The sequence below is a fragment of the Microtus ochrogaster genome, linkage group LG8 (genome assembly GCF_000317375.1).
Source record: "Microtus ochrogaster isolate Prairie Vole_2 linkage group LG8, MicOch1.0, whole genome shotgun sequence".
Classification (NCBI taxonomy): Eukaryota; Metazoa; Chordata; class Mammalia; order Rodentia; family Cricetidae; genus Microtus; species Microtus ochrogaster.
In genome coordinates this window covers 13,788,362-13,798,653 of record NC_022033.1, presented here as the reverse complement: position 1 = coordinate 13,798,653, position 10,292 = coordinate 13,788,362, and the positions used below count along the sequence as shown (strand labels likewise).

The 10,292-nt window shown below is 43.0% G+C and overlaps 1 protein-coding gene across 1 annotated transcript in view; it reads left to right on the top strand.

Annotated features, from left to right (window-relative positions):
• Positions 1-7,478: 7,478 nt before the first annotated feature.
• Positions 7,479-10,292, top strand: part of LOC101995873 (kunitz-type protease inhibitor 4) — a 4,847-nt gene continuing 2,033 nt past the window's right edge. Inside the window, exons 1-2 of the mRNA XM_013352071.1 lie at positions 7,479-7,593; positions 9,101-9,276. Coding sequence (XP_013207525.1) covers positions 7,479-7,593; positions 9,101-9,276 — 291 coding nt within the window. The remainder of the gene's footprint in view (positions 7,594-9,100; positions 9,277-10,292) is intronic.

Genomic DNA, 10,292 nt, shown 5'->3' with positions numbered 1-10,292 from the left:
GGCTATTCCCAGTCCCCAGAGACACAGAGATGAAGAGCAATTAACCCTAGCGTGGATTATGAAGATCAAATGAGATGATGCATGCAAACCCCTCACGAGGACGCTGGCAGAGTTCAAGAATGTTATTACCTATGTCTAGTCAATCCGTTATCCAAAATTCTTGTTTTATAAAGAAATCACGGGAGGCCAGTGGGCATGAGTCTTCAGATTCAGTCTTGCCAAGACTAACGAACAAACTTGATAACCTGAGTCTGATCCCCCAAGATCCTCCGTGGTGGAAGAAAAAAACTAAGTCCCACAAGCTGTCATGTGACCTCCACGTGTACACTGTGGTGCACACAGGCGCACACACGTGTGCACCCACACACACAAACACACTAAATATTCATGTAAAGTGTACATTCCAATATAAATGTTTAGTGGGTTGGTTGGTTAGTTTATTGTTAATTTCTCTAGTTTCTGTCTGAATTAACTCAAGTCAATGAAAGCAAGCTAAGTGTTCTCTAATACTTGAAAGAGGGCAGGATGTAGTCATGGATAGTCCTTGCACCTTTGAAAGAAAAGGGGATGAAAGTCACAAGAGATTGGCTGACTGAACAGTGATCTCAGTGTCTGTCTTAAGCTTCCAGAGAACTCTGTGCCCCCTCCAGAGCCCCTACAAATGACACAAGTCTGGAAGTTTCCAGTCGCCTAGTCCCACAGGTCCTCGTTTCTATCTGTTGCACATCCTCTAAGTGAACTTTGTCCCAACTCCAACCCTATGCCTCTCTTTTGAGAACCTTTCTGATCCAGCTGTCTCCTAGTAACCCCTAACCCAGAGCAAGAAGGACTGGTCAGGAAAATCTGAAGCCTCCTTTTACTACCAGAAGCCAACCAGATGTGGTTCAAATTGCCCTGAGTGAGCCCAGCGGGTCTTTCACGTTCAAAACACAGTAATCACTGTTAGATACTCAAGTTTGATCTATAACGCTCTTGGGCACTGAATATGGACATCTGTGCTGTTTATAATGAAAAAAATAGCCCCGAGTTCTGCCTAGTGTTCGGCTATGGGTCTCTGCATCTGCTCCCATCAATTGTGGGTGAAGCCTCTCTAATGATGATTGGACTAGCCTCATCTATGAACATGGCAGAGCATCATTGGGAATCATTTCATTGATTCTTTTTGGGCCATTTGTGTTTGGTTCTATTCCAGGTCTCTGGTTCTCGGCCATCCAGGCAGTGACCAGCATGGGCTCCCTCTCATGGTGTGGGCCTCAAGTTGAACAGGTCATTCATTGGTTGGCAACCCCCACAAGTCCTGTGCCACCATTACTCCCAGAACGTCTTGCATGCAGATAGATTGTAGGTCAGAAGTTCTGTGACTAGCTAGGTTGATGTACTGTCCCACCACTAGAAGCCTTGCTTAAAATACCCCTGACTCCAGAAGGTAGAAGTAAGACTAAGGACTGCAGTAACACAATACAAGGAAAGGAACTTACCAACTGAAGGTTCACAGGCTACATTCACAGTTAAACATTCTGTTGCTAGAACAAGTCACACTCACACACTAGACCAAAACATTCTGCAGGCAAACCACTCCCTGGGTGGAATTCAAAGTTATCTCCTTAAAGGGAACTGGAACTTAGTTGGATCCTTAGACTATTGTGTGAGGTAAGAATAATCTACTTCCCTATTCCTGGAGCACAAGGTTCTCCTCTAAACTCCACCTGTGAACACACCCAAGGTTTTCCTCTAAGCTCCACACACACACACACACACACACACACACAGCTCCACACACACATCCGTGAACACACAGACAGAAAATAATCAACAGAGTGAAGGAAAAAAATGAAAGGAGAAAAACATTTTCAGGGGATATCTCTGGCAAGGTTTGAACACCCAAAATATACAAGGAGCTCAAACAATAGCAGAACCCACAAATAGTCAGATTTTAAGATGGGTCGAACATATAGGACAAGCGCTGCTCAGAAGGAGACCGCCATCTGAACAACAGGCATATGAGAAAGGCCCGTGGTCATTCATCACAAAGGAAAATGCAAATCAAAATTATCCATTGTGTTGTGTGCAGGCACGTGTACATATACATGTGCTGCCACTACGTCCCTGGGAGCCGTGCTGGTGAACATGTAGAAAAGGGGGCAGACATGTACTTTTAAAGAAAACATAAGTTATTACAGCCATTGTGGAAAAAAAAAATATATGTGGACTCCTCAAAAGTTTGCAAACAGAGCTATCATATGGTCCATCGACTCTAATACTAGGCATATATTCAAAGTAAATTAAACCAGTATGTTAAAGGACACCAGCACTCCCATATTATTGTAGCAGTATTCGTGAGAGCCGAGGGACGGGCAACCTAAACGTCTGTCAACGGATGAAAGGACAGATTTTGACTTATATAGGCAACCAAATTCCTATCATTTGCAGTAATATTAATGAGCCCGGAGGATGTTGTGCTCAGTGGAAATGAACTGTAAACAGGAAGATAAGTGCATTCTATAATTTTGCTTATAGAAGGTATCCAAAATAGTCAAAGTCATAGAACTCACAGTGGAATGGTGTTTGGTCAGGTTTGATGAAAGGAAAATGGGGAGTTATTAAATAAAATGCACCAAGTTTCAGTCAAACAAGATAAAGATCTAAATCTGGCGTGTAATATTGCATTTATTGTCAATAATGCATGAAATATGCTGCTAGGACAGAGCTCAGGAGCTCACGCACATGTATAGAGAGGTGCGTGTGGAGTGTAGGTATGCATGTGCACAAACCTATTATGTGCACATGTAGGCCAGAGGTCAACATCGGGCATCTTCTACCACTTCACCTTAGTTTTTGTGTCAGGGTCTCTCATTAAACCTAGAACTCATCACATCAGCCAGACTGGCTGTCAGCGAACCCCCAAACCTCTTCCTCAGAGCTGGAGTTACGGGCACATGCAGCTATGCTTAACTCTTACATAGATGCTGGGTATCAGAACTCGAGTTCTCATGCTTGTACAATATCCATAGCAACCACTGAGCTGTGTCTCCAGGCCTGATACCAAGGACTTTTAGCCCAATAAAGTAAAATTAAAAAAAAAAGAGGAGACATGAAACTTGGAAAGTAAACCAAAGTTTAAAACAGTTGAAAATCAAAACAGTAAATTAGTGAAAATTTATCAAACAGAGGCATCCGTGAACATGATTGGAGGGAATGTCTGAGCAAATCCATAAGGAGCAAACTGTTTCAACTCCATATGAAATGCTCCAGAGACTAGGGGAGACTGTTTCTCAGTTCAGCAGACATGTAACGAGAGACGGTTTTATGTTCAAATCCAATAAAGACAGTAAGAGAATCATCAGCAGATTGAACCCACAAACACGCACAAGTCTTATCCTTCACACTAGCACAAAGATCAGTAGTGTACAAAGAGATTACAGATCTTAAGTAACTTCCCCTAAGGTCAGAGTAAATCTGAGAGGAAAAAAAAATCTGTGATATCTGTGATTATCCAAAAATATGTAAAATCAATAATTTTGCAAACTTCAAAACTAATTCAGTGTGTATGTCTGTGTGTGTGTACTCATGACCAAGTGAATTAGTCAGAGTTCTCTAGATGAACATAACTGATCATGCATATGTGTGTATACATATATATATATGTGTGTGTGTGTGTGTGTGTGTATACATATATATATATGCTATTGACAAACAGAGAGTCCAAAAATTCAGAAGTTGTTCAATCCATGAGGCTGGATGTCCCATCTGCTCTTCAGTATACACCAGAATCCCAAAGAAGTAGGCTCTAATGCCAGTGAAGAAATAGATTTGCCAGGAAAAGCTAAACAGGCAAAGAGCAAAGAACTGCTTCTATCATGTCCTTTATATAAGCTGCCAGCAGAAGGTGTATCCCAGATTAAAGGTGGGTCTTCCTACTTCAAATGATTTAATTTAGAAAAAAAAATCCTCACGATGTACCTAGCTTCTTGGATTTTAGTAAATTCCAGATGTAGTCATGTTGACAACCAAGAACAGCCATCACACCATACGTGCACACAGGCTGTCTGGAAATCAATATCAAGTATCTACTCTACAGCTCTCAACCTTAAATTTTAGCTTTTAACTTATTGCTTTAAGTAAGATCTCAAGTAAACTGTGACATAGAAATAGGATAGTGGTTCTCCCAGCTTTTTGAAGATTATTAAAGAAAGCCTTCTAATAGCTTCACTTTTATGAATGATATAAACTAGGCATATTGGCTCATGCCTATAATCCCAACACTTGAGATATGGAGGCAAAGAAAAAAGTAGGTAAGACCAGGTTACATAACGCACATGAGGCCAGCCTGAGCTATATAAGACCTTATCTTTAAAAAAAAAAAAAGATATTACTGTAGGTTTTTTATCTTGTTAAGTACATTAAAAAAATATGATAAAAAGTTTAAAATATGAATTGGGAACAGGAGATTTAAGGGGGCTGGATATATGGCTCAGTCACTTAGAGTACACACGTTCTTGCAAAGGACTCAGGTTCAATTCCTAGCACCTACGTGGTAGCTCACAACCATCCTAACTCCAGTCCCAGGGGATGTGGATGCCCTCTTCTGGCCTCCATGAGCACTGCATTTGGTGACCAGACATATATACATGCAAGCAAAATACCATAAACATACAATTTTAAAAATAAAAAAAAATAAAATAAAATTTAAAGCACTAATATTTGAGAAATAAAGCACAAAACTATCAACAGTCACAGATAATAATTGTGTATATGAAATGAAAAATGAACCAAATATAAATTATTAGACCTGTCAAGAAGAATCTGAGGTGACTGGATATAAGACTAATATACATCATAAATAGTATTTTTATACCAAAACCCGGAAAGATACCCTTTATAATAATATTAAAATACGGATAATGTTATAAAGTCTACATGAGAAAAATATCAGAAATCTTTATCTTCTTTAAGTTATTTTTATTATTTTTATGGATAGAGAATTTCATGCATGTTTTGGTCATATATACTCTTCTTCAGCCAAGTTGTCCCAGATCCAACCTTGTTCCCTTCCCACACAACTTTGTGTCCTTTTTTCCCTTGTAGGCCATTTGCACTACCTAAATATCCTCAGATATATGGCCTTCTACTGTCTCATGGTCAACTTATGAGGGGCTACACTGTTAGAAAAAACCTGACCCTTCCTCTTCCAGAACTAACAACTGCCAATATCTCCAGGGCTAGGAATGGACTCCATGTCCAACGGCCCTCTCCACATTGGGATTTGATCTAGTTTAGGCTTGTACATGTCCATGCATGAACCGTTATGAGCTCATATATGAGCTGCCAGACTGTACTCAGAAGACACTGTTCTTTGTCTCTGGCCCTTACACTCTTTCTCCTCCATCTGCCATGATAATCCCTGGACCTTTGAAGGAAGGAGTGGGGCGTATATGCTCATTTAAGAAAGGTATTCTGCAATCTCTTTGCAATCACTTCGACCAGTCGTGTGTCTCTTTTTATTTGTGTGTCTGGGGAAGGGGAAGGCACACCCATATGCCATTGTTATGGTTTAAGTAAAAACGCTGCAGGTCCCCAAGTGGCTGCAGCAGGCCACAAGGACCACGCTGCAGGTCCCCATGATGCAGCAGACAATGGGTCCCAGGAGCAGCCAGTCCCGGGCAGGGACGGCGCAGTTCCCCAAGTGGCTGCAGCAGACCACAAGAGGCAACAAGTCCCAGGCAGGGAGCCATGTGGTGGATGAGAGACCTCGACAGGGAAGCCAGTCCCACAAGGAGAGACAGATGGGCAGGCCATGAGACCACGCCATGGGTCTTCAAAGGCAGCTGGTCCTAGACAGGGAGCCACACAGTGGGCGAGAGATAGAGATATGGATAGGCACACCATGTAGAGTGAGACTGGATATTTATTTAATGGGTTATGGAGGCAAAAGGGGAGAAGGGGAGAAGAGCAAAGAGAGAGAGGCAGAGAGAGAGAGAGAGAGAGAGAGAGAGAAACAGAGGGGGAAAGGGGAAAAGTGGGGAGAGGGGAGAGACAGAAGCTACCTCTTCGAGAGAGAGAAAGAGAGAGAGAGATGGAAAGGGAAGGACTCTTCTGCAGACAGGGGAGGGAGTGGGCATGGTTTGTCTCTTAAAGGGACAGGACAGACCATTACAGCCATAAGAAAGCATAGGCTCCCCATGAAACTAGAGTTATAGGAGGTTGTAAACCACCCCATGTAGGCACTGGGAACTGAACTTGGGTCCTCTGGAAGAGAAGCAAGTGCTCTTAACCACTGAATCAACTCTCCAGCCCTAGAAACTTTTCTTGAAAAAGATTATTAAAGGCCAAAATGAACAGAAAGTTGGTCTATAGATTCAGCAACTCAAAACAATGTCTAGGGTAGGTTTTCTCAGAAATTTATCAAGTTAATTTGGACTTTTATGTGGAAAATGAAAACTCTCAATATAAAGTTCAAGAAATTAAGTATGGCTTTTGAATTGGGAATATATAATGTAATAAAACACACAAGTTCATATATATTAGCAAATTACATGACTATAGCTGTGGGCAATAGCTAAACAGAATGTGATGACTGAAGAAAAGAGAAGTCTAGAACCATTAGAAAATTAAAGGAGGCCTTTATTTCATGGTTCACCAAAAGAAACCAATACCAAGTGATTCCAGGTTATGAATGGAAGTCACTTTTTCAGGCTCAAGGTGGCTTCATAAAGCAGTGTAGCATTGTGTTTCAAACAAACCCTTAGCTGAGTATAAAGGCGGGAACCTGTAATCCCAGTACTTGGGAAGCTCAGGTAGGCAGATCAGAAACTCAAGGCCAGCTTGGGTTACACAACAAGTTCCTGGACAAATCAGTGTAAACACCCAGCTCTTGCCTCCAAAACTTAAACGATAGTAATAATAATAAAACGCTAGTAAACATTATGGCAACTTCAAATCAGGTGTCCACTAGAAAATAAATAAGTGATCATGAACATAGCTTTATCTTTACCTGCTCAGTGTCTGTCAGTGATGATGACGAATACGCCTACCTCAGAGATTCTGTGTATTAATTTAACAACTTAGTCCATATGGGTTACTTATGTAGACTTTGGCAAGAAGGAAACACCTCAACCATCATTTCTGTTACGCTCGCACTTCATTCTTTCTAATGCACCAGGCCAGTTTTTTTCTCTGCTTTAGAAAACCAGAACATGGGAAGGGAGCAATTCTTTTGAAATTCCTTGCTCTGATGACCCAGCCCTTCATAGTTAAGCATATGCATATGTTCTGGTCCCTAAGCTTGTATTGTCTCTACATGAATATGGAATTCACTATCAGGGGTCTAATCAGTTTGGGACCTTTAGCTTCATGGCTGGGTACTCAAGCGCTCAGCGTTCAACTCAACACATCATAAAGCCCAATTCAGGATCCCTCCCACCAAACCAAACTTGAAGTATAAGAGCATTCAACAGCTTCTACCCGCTGCTTGCTCCACCATGAAGCCTGCTAAGATGGGGTTTCTCCTAGGAATCTTCATCTTCTGCTCAGTCACTGCCCCAGTACTGAGTGGTGTTGCCAGGCTCACTCACAATATCTGCAGAGAATACAAAGGTATGGATAAGGTTAAAATAGAATGTAAACTCCAAGGCCAATTATGAATGAAGGGGAAAGAAATGAAAACAGTTCCTCCGGGAGGGGGGGTCAGAAGGCTCCTCTCTCCTTCAGTGCCTTAACTCAGGGCATTATTTTCTTCAGGGGACTTGTGGGTGTCCAGAGAGGATAAAACAATATATGGTATAAGTAAGTCCTTTCCAGATAGAGAACTCCTTTGTAGAAGGTCAAAAAACTGCAAGCGTTTTGTGACAGGGGTTTTGTGGCATATTTCAAAGAGTTCATACCTTCCAAGACCATGCCTTCCAATAAAAGAGGATTTAAGAGAGTAATACCATTGAGGTCTAGCCTGCATTTGGGCTCTGGACATACAGAAGACATCTGAGCACGCTGTACCTATATGGAAGAGTTTACAGTGTGGCTATGACCCATAATGAGACTTTCTCCTGAAGCCCGAGTGATACAGTCTCTGCTTTGATTCAGATTCCAAACTCTGGCCCTGTCACTCAGCATACGTCTGCCTCTGGACAAGACTGTAAGCCCAATGATCATCTCCTCCCAGACTCCATTTTGTCTATATGTAAAACAAAAACTAGAAAATCAGACAGTATTTATGACTATAAAATAAAATTGCACGTGTGGCAAGGCTGAGCCAAGAAGTGTTACCAGAAAACAAACTACAGACCGGCAGCTTGAGGGAGGAAGGTGGGCACTAAGCACTGGGCTATCAATATGGCCACCAGTATGACTATTTCAATCACCCCTACCCACCACTTGGCCAATAAAAAATGAAACAACTGCTTCCTGGAAAGCAAGAGAAGGCGTGAAGAACAGCAAGATATGGGGGTGAAAGACTATCATGCTTCTGGTTGTAGAATGAGTAAGTAGACAGTGGAGTGTGTGGTGTGTGTGTGTGTGTGTGTGTGTGTGTGTGTGTGTGTGTGTGTGTGTGTCTTGAGCAGGCAGCTGAAAGGCTAGGATGCCAGGATAGCAGAATGCCAGGATAGCCTGCAAGGTGTGCAGTGTGAAGAATGTTGTCACTTTGCACAAGCTAAGCTATTCACCATCTGGTCCTTCCCCAAACCACTGCCCGGGACCCCCCCATCTGGAGATGTAAACTGTATTGGACGAAGGTGGCTTTGTCGTGTGACTCTACTTACAACAAAAAAAGGCAGAAACCTCTGAGGGTCCCTGAACAAGAATGTTTCCAAGCTAGAGGAAGGAATTTTTCTTTTAGTGTGTGGGTGTCTAAACCTGCATGCGTGCAATTGTTCATGCATGCTTATGAACCATGGCATGCCTGTGGAGGTCAGAGGACAACTGGAGGGAGCTGGTTCTCTCTTCCCACCACATGGACTCAGAGAGAGAACTCCAGTTGTCGGCTCCTTAACCCCCTAAGGCACCTCACCGTCCCAAGCTGGAACTTTCAAGGGCCTCTGAATAGAGACAACGCTTGCTCTTGAGCCCCAAGCATCTTCCTCTAATTCCGTGGCAACTTCTCTCGCAGAGTCTTGTAATATGGACATGGATCCTGGCAGCTGCTATGAGGTCCATTTTAGATACTTCTACAACAGAACTGCCGGCGAGTGTCAGAGTTTTGTCTTCACTGGCTGCAACGGTAACCTTAACAACTACAGGCTGAAAATAGAGTGTGACATTGAATGCAATGAAGAGTACCGGACGGTACGGTAAGGCCTCCAACTCAGCTTTGGTCTTTTGGGAGAATGGCAACAACGGGCTTTGAGAGTCAAGGGTAGAGAAAATTAGTCAAGGGCTTACCCCTTTGGGGACGTGAAGAGGGAGGATTGTAGCAATAGAAGGTTCTACTGGGTAGGCAGGGATCTCAGAAGAAATTGTTGATTTTGGACAGGAAATGGAGACACATGCCTTTAATCCCAGCACTCGGGAGGCAGAGGCAGGCAGATCTCCGTGAGTTCAAGGCCAACCTGGTCTACAGAGAGAATTCCAGGACAGGCTCAAAAGCTACACCAAGAAACCTTGCCTCACAAAAACAACAAAAATTGCTGATTTTGCAATTAGAAAAAAAAACTCAAATGTCCAGGGAGAAAACTGTAGCTATTATTTGGCACATTGCCAGGTATGCGTTAACAATTACCATATATAACACAATTTTACATTAAAATAGCTACACGAAGCCTCCACCACCAACGACGATCCCACCAACTAAGGCCACAACTGCCCAAAACTCTGAAAACCTGCGTATTCAAAAAAGAAAACCCTTCCGACTGACAAGACGGAGAAAGTACAGAAAGTCCCAGGAGGACAAAAGGCACCACAGGTCCAGAGGGTGGTAGCAGGCCAGGAGTCAAAGGAAGGCTGCCACAAAGGTCAGTGTCTGGTTCAGGCTTCAACTCCCATGGGTCCACAGCTCCCTAAGAAACTGGGCTTTGCCTCCCCGAGTCCCAAAGACAATGACTACCCTAAACCTTGATCAGAGAAGCTTCTCTTTGCAGTGAATGAAGAGACTCACAGCTGCTAAGAGATTCTGATGCCGCTGAGGGCTCAGGCCAGGGGCATTTATACCATCTCCTCTAAGGGGGGTGAGAGCTGAGTGATGAGGAGCAGAGCTGCAGAACCCTGTCTTCCAGGCAGGCACGGACTCTGCGACCGTGAACCCGCTGCAGCTGCAGCTGCATACACTACTCCTTCACAGACCTAAGTTTCACAACAGTCTTTTA